The sequence below is a fragment of the Varanus komodoensis genome, unplaced genomic scaffold, assembly GCF_004798865.1.
Source record: "Varanus komodoensis strain SLA01 unplaced genomic scaffold, ASM479886v1 scaffold52, whole genome shotgun sequence".
NCBI lineage: Eukaryota > Metazoa > Chordata > Lepidosauria > Squamata > Varanidae > Varanus > Varanus komodoensis.
The window spans coordinates 2,254,225-2,271,480 of record NW_025336114.1 but is presented as its reverse complement, the minus strand read 5'-3'; the positions used below and the strand labels follow the sequence as shown (position 1 = coordinate 2,271,480).

The 17,256-nt window shown below is 41.2% G+C and overlaps 1 protein-coding gene across 3 annotated transcripts in view; it reads left to right on the top strand.

Annotated features, from left to right (window-relative positions):
* Nucleotides 1–17,256, top strand: part of TOX2 (TOX high mobility group box family member 2) — a 250,921-nt gene that overhangs the window by 134,584 nt on the left and 99,081 nt on the right. The window contains exon 4 of one of the 3 annotated variants that reach the window (XM_044447514.1): nucleotides 133–195. The exons of the other annotated variants lie outside the window; for them this stretch is intronic. Coding sequence (XP_044303449.1) covers nucleotides 133–195 — 63 coding nt within the window. The remainder of the gene's footprint in view (nucleotides 1–132; nucleotides 196–17,256) is intronic. 3 annotated transcript variants of the gene reach the window in all.

Sequence of the window (17,256 nt, the reverse complement as noted above, 5' to 3'; positions counted from 1 at the left end):
AGAACTAGCATGATCTAGTTGTTCTAAACGTAGGAAGGGCTTGGGATAAAATAAATAAATGAATAAATGATTCACTGGCAAAGCTTGGAATAGATCCTTTGTTTCCCCTAACTCCCAACCCTGTTGCTTTAGTCATTAGATTGCCTTCCACTGAGGTCCATGGGACTGCACAGAAGTAACTATTTGCAGCATGTGGTAAGTGTTTTCAGAAATGGAGCTTTTAACACTATGCATATGTGAAGTTATGTTGAAAGTATCATACCCATATGCAGAGGGTTAACCATAACCTCCATTTTTGTTTCATGCTACGTATTTTTCTTGATGTTAACAATTACTGATTAGCTAGTAATCAGAAGCTGTATTTCCCTTACTTTATTGTGTAGTTCCATTGGGATAGAAAGATGAATGTGGATAGAAGTGTGCAAAACAGAACAAAGCTGTTACATGTTGTTATTATCAAAATATATAGAATAAATGGTCCCTTCTTCAGATCATCAATATGTATACAAAATATTTTAATTGCTAGCCTGCAATAGATCCTTTTTAAAACTACTTACTGTATGGCAATTAGCTGCAATAAGAAAAACATTTGACTTACAACCGATGTTGGTGTAGCAGCAGTTTGCTATACATTGGGACTTTCTCCTTGTTTCCCCCCAATGCAGCCCTTTGCACTGGCAGAAAATCTGCTCTAGAAGGTTTTTGATCACTCTGGTGCAGATTTTGAGTTGATGCTGGTAACTGGGCAGGGTGGGGTGGGAGGCTGGTTCTTAGAATCCACCAGAGGAATCAGCCTGCTGGGTCCAGTCCAATGAAATGCACAGTAAGGCAGTAGCTCAATGCAGACATCATTTTAAGAGATGGTTAATGAAGCCTAACTCTGAATGGACAAATTGAGCTTTGATTCTTGTCCAGAATCAGAAACAGTAGGTTGAAGTGGGTTTGCATACTACCGTTTCTCATGATTCCCAAATTGGCCAATCATATTTACGATTATCACTTTACATTCAAAGTCTGCTGCACCACAGAGTTATGCATTTAAGAAGTTTGTTGCTAAAAAGTCAACACGAAAATGGAAGCAGAGAGCTAGCTGTGGAATCTAAACCATAGGTGTTTGGTTTTGAAACTGGTAGGAGGGTCTTAAGTATGTTTGGAAATGATGTTGGAACTGAGCCACTGTGACCTTATTGGTTCTAATTCATCTAAGCTATAAAACGTTGTTAGCACAAAGTCAGAGTCATGGATACTTCTTCAGGGCACAGTTATAATGATCACTTGTAGCCTTTGCTGAGTAAGACCACTGAGTTCTCATGATTGTCCAAAGCTAGAAATTCAAGCAAGTCTCTATCATATACTAGCTGCAATCATCATACCTGGGAAAGGGCCATACTGAATAAAGTCAGAATTATTCCTGCATGAACACATATGGGGCTTGCTGTAAGGATCCAGGGGGTTTAAGCCAGCAAGCACTGCTCTTTCAGCCCTCCTTTTATTCATTTTTAATGGGGTCATACCAGGTTTCCATGCAAGTGTAGCTAAATGAATAGAGGGTGTGCAACAGCAGTGCTTGGTGGATTGCACAACACATATTTGATAGAGTGACTTGAAAAACACATTGTTAAATTTTGAAACTTCTAAACTTGGGTAGAGGATTCAGCATTCTGCATACTACCTTTCATCTGTTCTCTGCACCTGTCAGACCTTTTCTTCTTTCATCTCCATTGACTGTGAGATATGAAGAAACTTAATGTTCTCTTCGTTAAAGCAAGTACAATGTGGCCAATATTTTGATCACATCCTGCTGCATTGGCTATAAAAGAAACCTTGGTTCTATAAATATCCTACTTACACCAAGTTCTCATTATGAAGGAGCAAAGTTTGGAGGAAATTCAGAAGTTGAGGTGTAACCACAGAAGTTGATCTGTTGCTTTCTCTTCTTGAGCCCTGTCTGATGTTAAATGCTGTTACAACGAGCAGGAGACTGTTTGGGGTCCACACATGTTTATTTTTATAAACATAACGTTAGCCTCCCACTATTGTCAGGAAATCAGACTGCATTAGATGTTTTACTAGTTGAAATTTGTTGCATAGTTTCATGGCTTCTGTTGAAAGCAGCTGTGGGCAGCATGGTCAATTTCACTGATATGCTGTGCCCTAGAGCTGAGGAGGGTTCAGGACCTGATGCACTGTCAGAAAACCAGAAGTCAGGAATGTGTGGCTGAGGCAGCATTAAAAATGCTCCATCGAGGCAGAATCAGGAGCACCTAATCCACAATGCAGGGTGTTTTGGGGAACCTGTAATGAATATCATACACAGAAGTGTACCCCACTGGTTTAAATGCTTCTGTAGAATTGGCTTTGACAGAGTGTGCTCTTTTTGATTTTTTTTCTAGTATTTTTTTATGCCTGACAATAGCTGATGGAAATTATTTTTCTTACTGAGTACAGTGCTAGTTTTAGTTTAAGGATAGGGGTTGGAAAAAAATATGTGGTAGCTATAGTCCATAAAGATTCTGTCACCCTGTTCAGCTGCCTACTAATTTTGAATGTCTGTATTGGTACTAGGGACTCAAGAAAGGAAAGGAGTGGGATTTTGTTACAGTACAAGCTGCATGACATTCAGCTTGAGTTGTTAAGGATGACAAAGCTTTTGTTCATGGGTGTTTTCAACATGCATGCGTTGACTGGGTGCCTTGGGATTTCATAGCTGTCTTAAATGACTGAATCTAGTTTCCTTTATTGGATTAGGAAAAGGTGATCTTTGGCTAGGTAGCTGACAATAACTGTTGCCATGGACAGACTGTTATCTGCTTGGTTTTGGCCTATTACATGCTACTTCCAAACTTTCAGGATGGGACGCCAATTTAATGGTCTGACCCAGGATGTTTGTGCATCCTGTAGCCCCTTGAGGCGTTTTCCTGGAAATTTGGCTGAGCATTCTTCTATGTCTTTGCCTGCAAGAAGGAAACACTCCAGACTATTGATAGGGTCACCCTGAGATGTCCTCAGCCAAATCACAGTGTCATGTTGACTCTACTGTATTTTGGTCTGACAATTAGAATGTAAATGGCAGAAGACCTCAGGGAAAACATGATCCAAGGTTGGCTAGTGTAGTGTCAATTCTGGTGACTTCTCTGAGCCACTGAGGAAAGCTTACTTCTCTGCTACAATTGCTTCTGCACAATGTTAACTGTTACTATTTCAAGCTTTGTTGAATGTTGAAGGTCAACTGGTAGAGCACTTGGAAGCCAACTGTAATCAATTTCATCTGTACTCACTTTGATGCCACTGTCATTGTAGAGTCAGAGATGGATGTAGCCAGCACACTACCAGATCATATTGTTATTGATACTTTTCAGCTTGTGCAGCCTGAGGATGTAGGCAAGTTGTTTGCTTCATTGAAGTCTATCAGCTGCTTGCTAAACCCATGCTCTTTCTGGCTCTTGTTAATGTGCCTTTGGGGGAAGGTGGATAATCTACTGCCTTGAAGGAGGTGGTATTTCAAGCTTCAATGAAGAAACCTGGCTTGGACCCCACTATTTTGGGTAACTTCTGACCAGGTTTCAGTGTATTATTTGTAAGAAAAGTACTGGAGTGAGTAGTGGTGCCACAACTTCAGGCAGTTTTAGATGGCATCCAAATCTTCCTTCTACCCTTGTTGCACAACAAAAGCACTCTAGACCGTGCTGGTGGATAACTTATGCCAAGAATGGATGAAGAGAGTGCAGCCCTGTTGGTTCTATTGGATGTTGGTTCTAGGGGATGTTCTGTATCATTGAGCAAATAATTGGTCAGTAGTATTGAAATGGGGCTGCATTATCCTTGAAAGACCTAGTAGGAAATTTAGGGTTCTCCTAGACTTGGAGCTACCTATAGTGGCACAGGTGACATTGGTAGATAGGATTGTTGTTTACTAGTTTGGTCTGGCTGGCAGCTGCATCTTACCTTAATTGCAGGCTGGCTTAAGCTATAAGGATTGGCTATAGATTGGATCTTGGGCAGAGTTCATATTGAGTCAGTTTTCTCAGGGAACGAGGTGGAAAAAAATCAGCCCCTCAGAAAGCTCCAAGTGGTACTGAGGCTGGAAGCTAGGAATCAGCAAAAGACACTTTTGTGCTCCAAAACAGAAGAGAAAAATATCATCAGATGCTGCAAAGTCTTTTATTCTGCCCAAATAAAATAATAAAAAGTCTTTCAAGTACCCAAATACAAGCCTTTTCAAGCAGAATAAAGGTCTTTTCAAGTAAAATAAACACCTTTTCAGGCACCTGAAAACATTTCCCTTGTGTTTTGAGTTGGAAAATAGACAGGGCTGTTGTCTGCATGTTCCATGTTGGGAGCAGAAGACTGAAATGTGAAATGGAATACAGCAGCTTCAGGTTGGTTGGCACTGCTGTGAGAAGTGAGGCATGACATGTGGTGTCTTAAACGGGATAGGCCTGCTCTAAACTCTCAGGATGCAACAATCTAGGATCTGCTGGGGTATGCCAGCGTCCTCATGGTCTACGTCCTTGGCAGTCTTGAGTATAAAAGTTCAGCCTGCCCTGCACCTAGGAGAGCCAACTCCTGTGGTCTTTCTTTTGAACATTGTGCTGGTGAGATGATGACTGTGTGATGCTTTTTGTGACCCCTGACTCCTCATCACAAGACGAGAGGTTTGGATCCTCTGACGAGGCTATGGGTCCTGGTCTCACCCAGATTAGACTACTGCAATGTGCTCTATGTGGACCTGCTTTTCAAGATGATCTGGCAACTTTAGCTGGTGCAGAGTGCAGCTGCTGGAATGCTTGTGGGGACCAGGCAGTCAGAAGACACGACACAACACGACACTCTGCCATTTACCCTGAACATTCATTTCTGGGTGTTGGTTTTGACCTTCAGAACAGGTTGTCTGAAATGTAGAGACAGGGGACAGCTCTCGCACACTGCAGTCTGTTCAGATAGATTCTGAGGAGGAGGTAGACTGGCAGAGTTAGGCAGATGACTTGTAGGTTTCAGGGTTACCTGGTGAAGAGTCGCAAGCAAAGCAGCCTTCCTTGGGAAAGGGATTCCTTGATCCAATCATGAGGCAACAGGCTAAATGAATGGAGCAGTTACTAAGCATCTAGCATTCCCAACATTTACCCCTCAGGTGGCAGGAGCCATTCCACAATGTTCTTCTGAAAGGAAGGGAATGAGGGGAGGGGTATCAGCTAGTATGCAACTCTTTAAATGGGCAGATGTTCCTCAAAGGGAAAGCTACTTCTGATGTATACTGTTCTGTAACCTGTTAAGATTTACTAGACTCAGGTGAGACTGTATATCTAAGGTCTCACCTGAGTCTAGTGGGGAGGAAAACGGGGGGGGGGGGGGAGAACCCTGCTCACAGCATGAAGGTCCATCTGCACCTATGCATTAAGAACCAACTTCTGACATATTGCTTGTTAACCTGCTAGGAAGGCCTGTTAGACTGGCAGGCATTACAAACAGGGCCTTTCCTAGGAGATAGAGGCATGGCCCCAAGTTTGTCAGCTTTTAAAATTGTACCTTTCAGTTTGTATTTTGTTGAAGTGTTGCATGATAAGCTTTTAAATTGCCCCCGTTTTTGTTTTGTGATTACTTTATGTGTATTGTATATCTTGTATATTTTGATGTTTTAATTACTTTTATAAGCCTCAGTGGCAGAACTTTGCCCTCAAAGATGGCGTGTAAATCTCCTAAAAATGAAATGAATAAAATTAGCTAGTTATTGCCACCATAAGCACAGTGAAGGCCAAGGACAGCCTGGTCTTTGATTACTGAGAGTAATCAGTGCAAGGCTTGCTTGCATGGTGTGATTGCCATCTTTGCTTAAGTTTGGGTTTGGATAACGTGGATACTTCTCATACCAGCGTTAACATGAGGAGAGACATCAGGATGGGAAGTGACCACACTGCCTGCTCATCTCATGTAACCCTCTCTTTCAGTTGTTGCCAGTGTAGAGCGGGGGCTGACCATACAGAAGCAGCAATTGTGCCACACAGGAAATTAAAGAACAGTGCAGGTTGTGACATTTTGCTGGCTGGATCCCAGCATGTCTGTGTGAGGCTTAAACTTTGTGCTATCATGTTTCATTGCACAGGTTGTGACCACAATGGGCAAGATTTAGGCCTGCCTGCCAAATTGGAAAGGAAGAAAAAGATGAGATGTGGGAACAAGTAAAATGTTACCACATGGAAGCTGCTGAAAAATGCATGCACATTGTGGTGTTCAGTGCAACTGAAAATGAAATGGGGAAGAGAACTATGTATGGCACCTTCACTTTGTTGGGTGAAATGCAGGTTATAAATAGATGCAACAGTAGCAACTAAGGAGCAGTGTTTGTAAGTACTTCTTGCACCATGTAATATCCCAGTGTTGTGGAGTGTCTCAATACTGGTCTCACTGTCCTAGGTGGAGTTCAGGTACCAAACAGAATTATTGCAAGAGAACTAGTGTTAATGCAAGAAACGAAGGTTGGAGTGTGAAGTAGGAAGATTGGAAGAGATAAGCAAAGGTGAAATGAAATAAGGAGATGAGGATAAGAATAGCAGAAGTTAAGGAAACATAAAGGGGACACGATGAAACAAATTTCTCATCTGTGCAGTGGAGTGTTTTTGCTTTTTGTTTGATCAGGAATCTCTTTTTTCATTTTCATTCATTCCATATATATACTGCCCAAATACCAAAGTTCTCTGTGTGGTTTACAACATGATGAAACAATAGAAACTTTTAACATACAAAAATTAAAAATTGTTTGAAAAATCACAATAACAGCCCCTTTCAGCCCTTTTATACTATTCAAGAAGTTGTGGAGTACTTTTTCACTGCTTATTTTGCAGGAATAATATTGGATACAGCTGGGAGTTCTTTTCAGCATCTTGGCAAAGAATGTAAAGCAGTACTGAGAGACTGACTGTGCAAAAGGGGAGGTTGGGGCATCTATTGAGCAGGCGGGTTAAAGAACTGTCAACAAGAAATGGGTTTTCAGGAGGGATTTGAAAATACATTCATTTGTCAGAAACAAAAGACAGATCAGAGCCAGAAGAGGAGAATGTTCCATGCTGTACAAACAGCTTTCTGCCATGCTAGACAGTGCAGCAAGATGGCTTTGAGACAATGGTCCTATTTAGAAAACCATGGGTACAGCAGAATGCTATGCACATGCTTGTGTGAAAACTGTGCAAATCAGAGCAAAATTTTCTCATAGCATTGGCATAGGGAAGGATGAAGAATGGGGAAGTGTGTGTGTGTGCATGCTCACATGTGCACTTTTGAATTCAATATAAATTGCTTGTTATGATGGCCAGAGGAACATAGGCTGTCCAGGAAACCTGACTGCCTTCTCCTGCTCTTCCTAACATGAGGAGCACTGAGAGGAGCACTGAGAAGCGAAACCAGGTGCAGCTAGTGCTACCAAACATGCTGTTCAACTATTCTTTCTTCTCTTCCTTACCAATTTTTAAAATGCAAAGATAAAAGATGGAAGAACCAGTGGGAAAAACATGGGACTTTTGTGAGTTGAAGACATCATCTGGACCCAGGGCCATCATCAAACTGGCAGATTTGAATACTTGCCAAAGGCCTCATCCCAGCAGGGGTCCATGAACAAGAGTTCCTTGATTTCCTCCACTTCTTCATCACTGTGACCTGCTTGCTTAGCTGCTGCTAACTCTAGCCCAGACAATGATGATGGGCAAAAAGGAACATTAGATGCCATGGCCTACTTGCATACTGGCTGTCAACCAAGCAAGTGGGCTTGATGGTGAGAAAGAGAATGAGGATGAGGGGCGATAACAACTGATGACAATGGCAGTGAGAAGGCAGGGGCTCTGAGTAGGGGGCCCAAACCTGGAGCCCACACTGTTTATGCTCCCTATAAAATTCCATGACTGAGTGAGTGTGATTGTATGATGAAAGGCCTGGACCAAAAGCACACTTCATTTGGAAGCTCCAAGCAGAATACATCTACCAGGGAGGCAGGGAAAAGAAAAACCAAAATCACAGAAAACATGGTAGGAGGTACTGAATATATATACAGTGCTGAATATTGAGTTTCTTCATCTTTCTAATTGGCTTTTCACATATATAGAATTCCTGATCTGTGTACAAAAATATGTTTTTGCTCACTAGTTTCCATAACTTCATTTTTTGCACATCCATCTTATAAATACTGCCACTGAATGCTTCATTTTTGCAATTTCCAGGGGCTTAGGCCTGTTGGATACTGTGGTAGATACTAGTGATTTTTTTATTCAGAGCTTCCTTAACAGGTCAGTTGTAAATGGAAACTACTGAACTAGAATGTTTGTGTCCTCGGTTGTTGTTGCTTGTACCATATAGATGTGGCATTAACCTCTCCTGTTTAGATATAATTTCATTTAGGGTTTGAGACAGTTGCACTTTGAAATACAACAGGGTGTTTCTCCGCATTATACACTTAACTGGAACATTCAAAAATCTTGATATACATTAATAACAAACAGTTCAAATAGGCAAAGTGGTTATCTTTCTTTTCCCCACTGCATTGATTCCAGCTGATGGGGATTGGTCAAGCTGGCAGACATAGGGGGCTTCGATCACCATCCTTGGAGTGACCTATTCCTGCCACAGAACTTCCATGGGGTAACTAGGGCCTTTAGAATGCTTGTCCAGTCTTGATTTTTGATAGTTATGTGTCCCTTCATATTGGAACTCTTCTTAGTCCTCAGAAATAGGGAAGGTTAGATGTGCAACATGGAATTTAACATTATAGTATTGGATATAGTTAAAGGAACAACATGGCATCTTCAAATATTACACTCTTCTCCATTAAATTGTTTAAATTAACATAATGCAGGTATTGTGAGTAGAGGCTTCCAAAGTGCCATTATAAAAGTCTGGCGTCATAGTCCTGTGGGGAGGAGCAGGCAAGTTGGAAAAAACACAATATGAGCCAAGTGGGTCAAGAGTGGGGAGTTTTTGGCCTATCAGGAGCCGCATATCTGTGAGAGCAGGGTCAGAGTTAGTGAGCTGGGGCAGGAACCAAACTGGGTGGGCTATCCTCATTCTCTTTCTTCCTCCCCAGTTTTTCTTCCTGTCATTTTCTCTCTCTGCAACTCTCTTTCTCTCTGCCCCTTCTCTTTCTGCCACCTCCCTCCCTCCACCTGCAGGCTGCCAGGAAAAGGGCAGAACATGCTGGCCAGAGGGTTGAATAATTGTCCACAAGCACAAATTAGGTTGAGGGCCACGAGCTGCACATCCTCAGTCTAAAAGGCACAAAAGCAAGCAGTAGCAGCTTATCCTTAGATGGATTCAACAGGAAATGTGTGGTTATGAAAGTGATGCAAAAGTCTCCTCTTGATCTATTAGTATGACATTCTTAAGTGAGCAAAGACAGACAGCTGTGCTTGCCGAGCAGTCTATGGCTTCTCAAAGAGTGTGTGTGGTCAGGTCAGGACAGGAGATCAGAGGGAAGGAAGTGGGATGCAGCTGACACACTCCATGTCCACAGCCACTCAGCCTCTGCAACTGCATCACTTGCAGCCAGACTGCATGTTATGTAATTGTGTGGTGAGTGGCTGAGTTTTGTCTTACTTTTTTCCCCTCATGTAAGTGGTAGTGGACCTGATTTGGATTGGGACTGGGACACTCTGGGAGGAGTGGGTTTAATTTCCCTCCTCTGTGTTGTTTTTCCTGCAAACCCACTGCAGGAACATTTTTAAAAAGTTGCCATATACTCTGATAGATGCTTTTTGTAACCCACCCTTTCAGGAAGAATAAATTTTCAGGGGAGGAATGAGTAAGTAGGAAAGATCAGCCCTCCCCTCCCAGATTATGATTGTCCCAATCCCAACTGGGGTCTTACATGCTTAGAAGAGAAGTAAAAAGTAAGATAAGCTTTAGCTGTGCAGTACACAGTGCAACTTGTCGTTTGCCTCTTACCCTAGCCAACAAAGGTGTGCGTGCAAAAAAAACCACAGTAGTCACAACCAGCCATTCCTTGATGCTGTGAATGGAAACAGCATCAGTGTAACTGGGAACCTGGTCTGTAGTTCTATGAACTGCATCTGCATATAATCCAATTCATACCAAAGTTTCTGTGTGTATGAGTCGTTCTTTTAGAACAGCTCTGGTGGTTAGTGAGGACAGAACCCTAACTAAATGCTGACAATGGTTTAGCCATAAGCAAAGTTAAGTGTCCCTGCCAGTCTCATGTGAATTAACAGTCAGCCCTCGTCTATATTGAATCACTGCTAATGATAGTTAAGGGTTCTGCTAAACTACAAGTTAGAAATCAAACCATGGCTTGAAAGCATCGCCCATCCAATGGGAGAGGAGAGAGGATGTAAGCAAATTCCCAGTCAGAGAGCTGTAGTGAGTGTCATTCATTTAGAAAAAGGAAAGTGGGCTGTTGTACATGTTACAAGATGACACGGAGGCCACCAAATTGTACCACATCGTGGCCATTATCACCTGTTAAGCTGCTCATGTGCACCACTCCATCAGAGACCTTGCCTTTCAAACATTTGCTATGGCATACAGTTCATGTGGCGCAGTGGATGAATAATGCATTTCTTAGCTTAAAAAAAATCACACTGGTGAGGTTTAAAACAGCCTCTGTATGGCAGCTGCCACAATAAACTATTTCTACTCACCTGTTGGTGGTGGTGGTGGTTTGTCATTGTTGTTGTAGGTGTTGTTTTTAATTGTGAACTGGCCAGCAGGAACTTGGCATTTTTTTTCCTAGTTTTGAGAAGCACCTGGGACATAATCAATGCTTTTAAAAATAATAAATTATTACTGATTTAGAGAACACTGATGCTGATTTTTCTGTTTGCGTACACCTATTGTGATTTTGGTGGTGATGTTTCTTATATTATTAAGAAAAATAAATCCTAGCCAGGAAGAACATCAAAACAGCGGAGACCATGACCGTCATCTTCCTGCAAAAGCCAAACATTGGTGCTTGCCTGAGTTATGGTGTTTTAAAAACACCTGTGAAGTGCAATGAGAAAGAAATTAGCATTTAAATATAGCAGTACAGTTTCCAGGCCTGGCGACCGCGGCAATAAAACAGAGCATAAAGCCACTCAAATCAAGCTGCAAAACAAATTGAATTCCAAATTAGCAGGCTTACAAAAATAAACAGAGGTAAACGTTGGAGCATTTGGAGCATTTTAAATGTAATGCCAGACATTGTTGACACGGGAACAAGCAAGCAAATTGAAGTGTTCAGGACTCGGAGGCTTCTTGTAATCCTATGAAGAAGTCGTCAGCCTGTCTCCATTTGAATGGAGCCTTTACCCTCATGGTTATAACTTGCTTGAAATTCTGCTCATTAATGGGATTCTATTTAAAAACTAAATTCTCTGCCATAAGCCCATGATGAGGAATAATCATAATGCAATTCTAGGTGAAGATTTTCTTTCTATTAATCGGAGACCTGTTTGCAATCCTGTGCTAGTGTTTTTCTCAGAGGCAATAAATGAAAGAAATATGTCTTTTTAAATTTTTATAAAACTCAAAGAAATGGTTTTAAACAGCTTTTCTTCACCTCCTATAATTATTTATTTTCAAACAGTCCTTCAGGGTAATGTTCCGTTTTCTTATTTCACACTCCTTTTTCTCATAAATGAACCATCACTTCAATAAATCATTATGAAAACAGAGACTAACACAAACCCTGAAAGGTTGAAAGATTTATGTAACACATTTATGTTTTCCATTTTCTCATTCTGGTACTCTGCTGCTAAAGCTAAGCTAATAAAAGCTGCTATTAATATTTCTTGTTGCCTAGCAACCGTAGAGAGGGAGTAATAGCTATAGCTAGAAAAATAGATGACCGATAAGGAAAAATTCAATTCTTTTATTATCTCAAGGGAAAATGGGCTTTTACTGGAACATTATGATGTACGAGTGTGAAGTTGAATACAAAGGATTTTTCAGGTTGTTTTTCTGTTTTTAATGAACATTATTTTACCTTTGCTAACTCTCTTAAGTTGTTCCCCTCTCCCTTTCTCAGGCTTAATTGAACAGCCCCCACTAATGTTCTCATTATAATGAATTTGGCATTGTTATTTGGAGGCTCTTGTGTTTTGCTTTGTTTTTTAGTTTTTATCCTAGGGAATGTACAGTAACGTGTTCGTAACATTTTTCCTTGGGCTGATATTTGCATCATGGCATCCAGTTGCTTGTGTGCGTAGGTGATCTCCTTATTCTTAACTATAGGAATGCATGGTTCTTAATTATTTTCTTGCTCTATGTTCAAGCTGATTGTGTTTATGTCCTTTAAGATTTTTTTTAACTTTAGTAAACTCACTGCTGTAAACCATGTGTTTACTTTGGTAAACTCACTGCTATAAACCAAGATATGGGCTTCAGTTTCCAGAAAGTTATTTTGTAATGGCAGTGAGCTTGAACTGTGTTTTGTGTGTGTGCATGTGTAAAAATCTGTAGTGCTGTGTCTTATTGGATCAAGCATTATTGGTGCAAGCATTAAAGCTTGACCAAAATCTTACGTGAGCAAATCTTTACATGTACCTTGAGTTCAAAATTATATGCATCACGGAAGTTGCTAAGAAACAACTTTGTGATGCCCAGAACCATCAAGGGATTTCACTTTGTTGCATTCACTCGTAGCTGTGGTGCAGCACATGGAGATGAGACCTGGTAGCAAAGGCAAAAGTATAAGAAATTGTCTGTCATTTTTAAAAGACAGGAAATGAGGAGCATGTTGCATATGTTTTGATTGTATGAGAGCCAAGCAAGGATGACTTTGACAGCCTTGTTATGATTAGAACTGGCCTTGGATCTTTATTTTCCCTCTAGGGAAAAAATGGTTGTTTCTCAGCAAGGTAGAATCTCAGTAAAATATGATGGGATAGGATAGGATAGGATATAATTTTATTTTAAGTTTGGAAGTGGTTTCAGTGTTGTTACAAGATATGCAAGAGACATCCCTAGTGTTAGGAAAATAACCATACTATTATTATCTCCATTTTTGAGTCTCTCCGCAGCGTCCTGTAGCCCTGACTTTCCAAAGAATTTGAGCCTTTAGGTGTTCAGATGCATTATGTGGGCAGCTCCCAGTACTACGAAGAGTCTGTAGCCTCATGCACATATTCATTTGTAAATAGGAAAGAAAGGATGCATAACTGTTCCCTTAAAATATCAAATCAGGCATCTGTGGCATCTATACACCATTCTTCAGAACTCTAAGTTCCTACCAATTGTCATATATTTTTCCTGATATAAAATATATCAGGATATACATTTCATGTGTATCTTTTATAACAAATCTGTTCATGTAAGAAAACTGTAGGCATTTATTTTGTGTTTTATTTTGTTTTATTCAAATTCACATAAGTTTTAAAAAAGACAACCTCCAAGAAATGGTAGCGGTGATGGGTGAGCTCCTTTTAGCCAGGAAGACTCTTGGGTCTGTATTCACTTGTGTCATTCCATCAAGACAGTGATGAACTGATGGTATTGAAATATCCACACATTCTCATTCCCAAAAATTGCCACCATCAGCACATGGCAGAGACTTAAGTATTCCCATAGAAACACTAATACAGAATCAAGGTTTATCTTGCAAAATGAAAGGGAAATGTTGTGTTACGGCTTTCATTATAGCAAAAAACTTAAGAACTTAAGAATCTGGCCTAATTTAGCTATAACAATGGCCAAGATTACATTGGGATGTCATACATGGTCATGTTGACTTGCTTTTAGAGCTCTTTAATAACTTTATGGTTTCAAATTAGGGTTTCAAATTCACTCCAAGATGAACTGCTCTATGTATTCAAAATAAAATGAGTTTATACAGCTTGTTCCAAGTGTCATATTATTGTTGGGGTTTTGCAGCAGGCATTTGATATATTTGAATAGCTCCCATTTAATGCATGGACTCTCAACCTCAAGACAGCTGCTATAGAATGGTAGTCCTCCATATTTCTCCCAAGGCCAAAACAAGGAACCTGGATATAATAGCATCTATTAGCAACAAATGCAACCAAGTGTTTCTCTGAGCTTCCTAGATGCTGACAGATGACTATGACTCTTAGGTTGCATGCGTTCTGCTGAACAGGATTCTGTGCATACTGTATTCTCTGTCAAGTCTTGCCCTTAACAACTGTTACTCCATGTGAACTACAGGAATAACATCCTACTGCATTGTGGACCAGGGTGCCTCAATTTTTTCTTGACTTGCACCATTTCTGTCTGGCCATGTCTCATACAATCCAAAGTCTGGGAAACTTTGTGGTCTTATTCCCTACAGCAGAATGGGCAGGCATCTGATTGGTCTTGGATAATCCTGTGCTCCAACAGCCATCTATTACTTCCTGTGCTCTTGTTGGCAATAGCCACTGGATTCAACCTGGACTGAAGCTTTCCACAATGTGGCCTCAAGAACCTTTAGCTGAGTTGACAATTTATACATTTTAATGGTCCAATTTGGAGACCCCAACTTTAATCTCTTGCCTTTTGCCCCAGGAGTAACTTTTTAAAGTTGATTCAATCAAAAAACCAAAAATATCCACTGCTTTGAGTGGGTGCTATACCTGAAAAGCAATATATAAATGATTAAATGTACTTAGGACTGAGGATTTTGTGTTAGTTTAGTAAACCTTCATTACACTCTATGAAACTTGCTTCTAGCAAATGTATATAGGAAACTTTACCCTGTTCTAAAGAAGCTTGAGCATAAAAGAAGACTGGGCATGAGAATCTCCCGGAGATCTGAAACAAAACAATTCTGTGTCCTATCTAGACACATGCCTTTTGAAGTAAAGCAGAGCAAGTTCACCCATTTCCTGTCCTTTTGGAAATGAGGTGTACTGTATAACCTATTCTTTTCCACTGAAAGAACCATTCCATGACCACAAAACAGGACAAAGCCATTGGTTTCCCTCTTCCATACTAATTATTCAGCGTGGCTTCTCTGCTGCTCCCACCACCATTTCATTGAGAAATGAATGAAATGTACATTCAGAGGCTGGGTTCACATGGTAGTGTCATTGTAGGAACATGGTACAGTTGTGGGATTAACGTGAATTCCCTGTCCAAGAGCAGCTGGGCAGGGTCTAAAATTCTGAGTGTGTGTGCAGAAGTTGCAAAGCACTGGCTTCACTGTCTGTCTGCCTTGGAATGGAGCTTGACCCTGGGATAACAAGTGTCAAACTGCAGCATGTTCCAGAGAGTCAGAGAATTACCAAACAGCCCTCGATCCTGGCACCTCTGCTTTCAGCTCTGTTGACCGTCCACCAGGAATCAGTTAGCAGATGAGTTGGGAGTGGCTGCGATCCACACACTACTTGCCACCGTAGGTGGGGCCACTGTCATAACTGGAATTCATTGTGCTCACAGAACAATACTCGTGTTGAAGGAGTAACATCACTCAAAACACCTTGAGCTCCTACTCACTTACTCTCCCAACCCCAAATCTGGTAACTTTTACTGATGAATGTTCAAAGATTGTCATATAGAGTTACATACATTCTCCTGCTGCATACAGAAACCCACGGATTGGGTTTGCTCAAATAGGATACTTCTGACCTCCTCCTGAAACCACACATAGAAAACTATTGTTAAAATGCATTAGCAATTTTCTTGGAGATTCCTTCTTCAGGCTGAGATGACAGAAAGAAGAGGGTTGCAGTCAACTTCATAGCATCAGTCAGAGTTCTTTGCCTCATGGGGTAAAAGGAAAGAGGCCTGAATTTAGCCAGATTTTGTCTGGAGTGGTTCGAGTATAGTAGACTCTGTCTGCTGAAAGATCCTATTTTTCTCTTTGGATGCCTTGCTGTCCCAAATGGGGGCCCCAAATTTGAGAACCACTGGGGTAGAAAATATAGTTTGTGGCTGCTGTCCTGTATTTATGTCTCCTGAGAATATGATTCAATTTGATAGAATTTGTGCTATGAGGTTAACATTTCTCTGTAATTCTTCCATGGTTACTTGGTGTTATAAACACACTTCATCGAGATACAGATGTGGGAAATGTATCAGTCACAAACCAACAATTCCTCTCATGCTTGTATCTCAGTCTAACTTTCACCATTTTCTGTTACAAGAATATGTAACATCAGTTGAATTTCTTGGGAGAACGATCAGGTTCTAGTCCATACTTGGCCATGAAGCTAACTGGGTGAGTTTGAGTCATTCACAGACACTCAGCCCAGCCCTCCTCACTGGATTGTTGTGAGGAAAAAATGGAAAGGAGAATCTTGTAAGCTGCCTTGGATTCCCTGAAAGAGGAAGAAAGTTGGGATATAAATGTAATATAATAATATCACCAGTGTGCATAGTTTGTATTCCGCATAACTGAAGGTAGGGACCTGGAAAGCACTTCATCTAAATAGGCTTTTCAGAGCAAACAGCTTCATCATATTTACATATATATGTTTTTAATGTTTTTGAATGCTATCTAGTACAATGCCAAATGTTATCATTTGAATGTTATTGAGGAGAAAAGCGGGTCTTCAGAGTTTATGAAAAGGCTTTTTAGTAATCAGGCATAGAGGTCCTGCATCTCTTTCATGCACCTCTTTGCAGCTCCCGTCTGCTGCGGCTCCCGTGACATTGCTAAGACTTCTGTTACACTGCATCATGTTTCTGCTCAATGAAGGATAATATAGTGAGGGATATAGAGCCTCAGGCCTGGGAGTCCGTTTCAGCTCCTGGGATTCCAGTCCAGCTCATCAAGGTTGCTCTACAGGCCAGGCAAGCCTGTTCCCCAGTCCTCACCCCCTTTTCTCCAATCACTGATCATTAGTTGTTTCTCAGCTTTTGCGTACTGCCCCCACACCACCAATATAAAAGGTTTAAATGCCTCTCTGACGGGCAGTAGGAGCTCTAAGCTGGGGGGTAGAGTGGGGATGGAACTGCCTGTTTTGTTTAAAGTCCTGTCCACTGCTCCAGTGCAGCTTCTGAGAGCTTCTCCAAAATGGACATAGAACCTTTGGCTGAAAGAGGTTCTGCCCCCAGACATAGTGAATAAGTGCTTGCCATGACATCATACTATCATGTAGTCATAGCATGAGATCCCTGAGGGCAAACAAAGCCCTCTGAATGGGCCAAAAATTGCATCCACCTTGCCCAGGCAAGTAAGCTGAGGCTCCCTGCCTTGTCGTGTTGGTTTGGTAGTTCCTTTGCCTGCCAGAGTTATGCCCCAGTGCTTTCAGTCTGATCCATGCATGGCCTGTTTCAGTAGGCTGTGGCTGTACATCTCTGTGTCGGCTTCTAGTCCCCACTCAGCCATGAAGCTCACTGGAT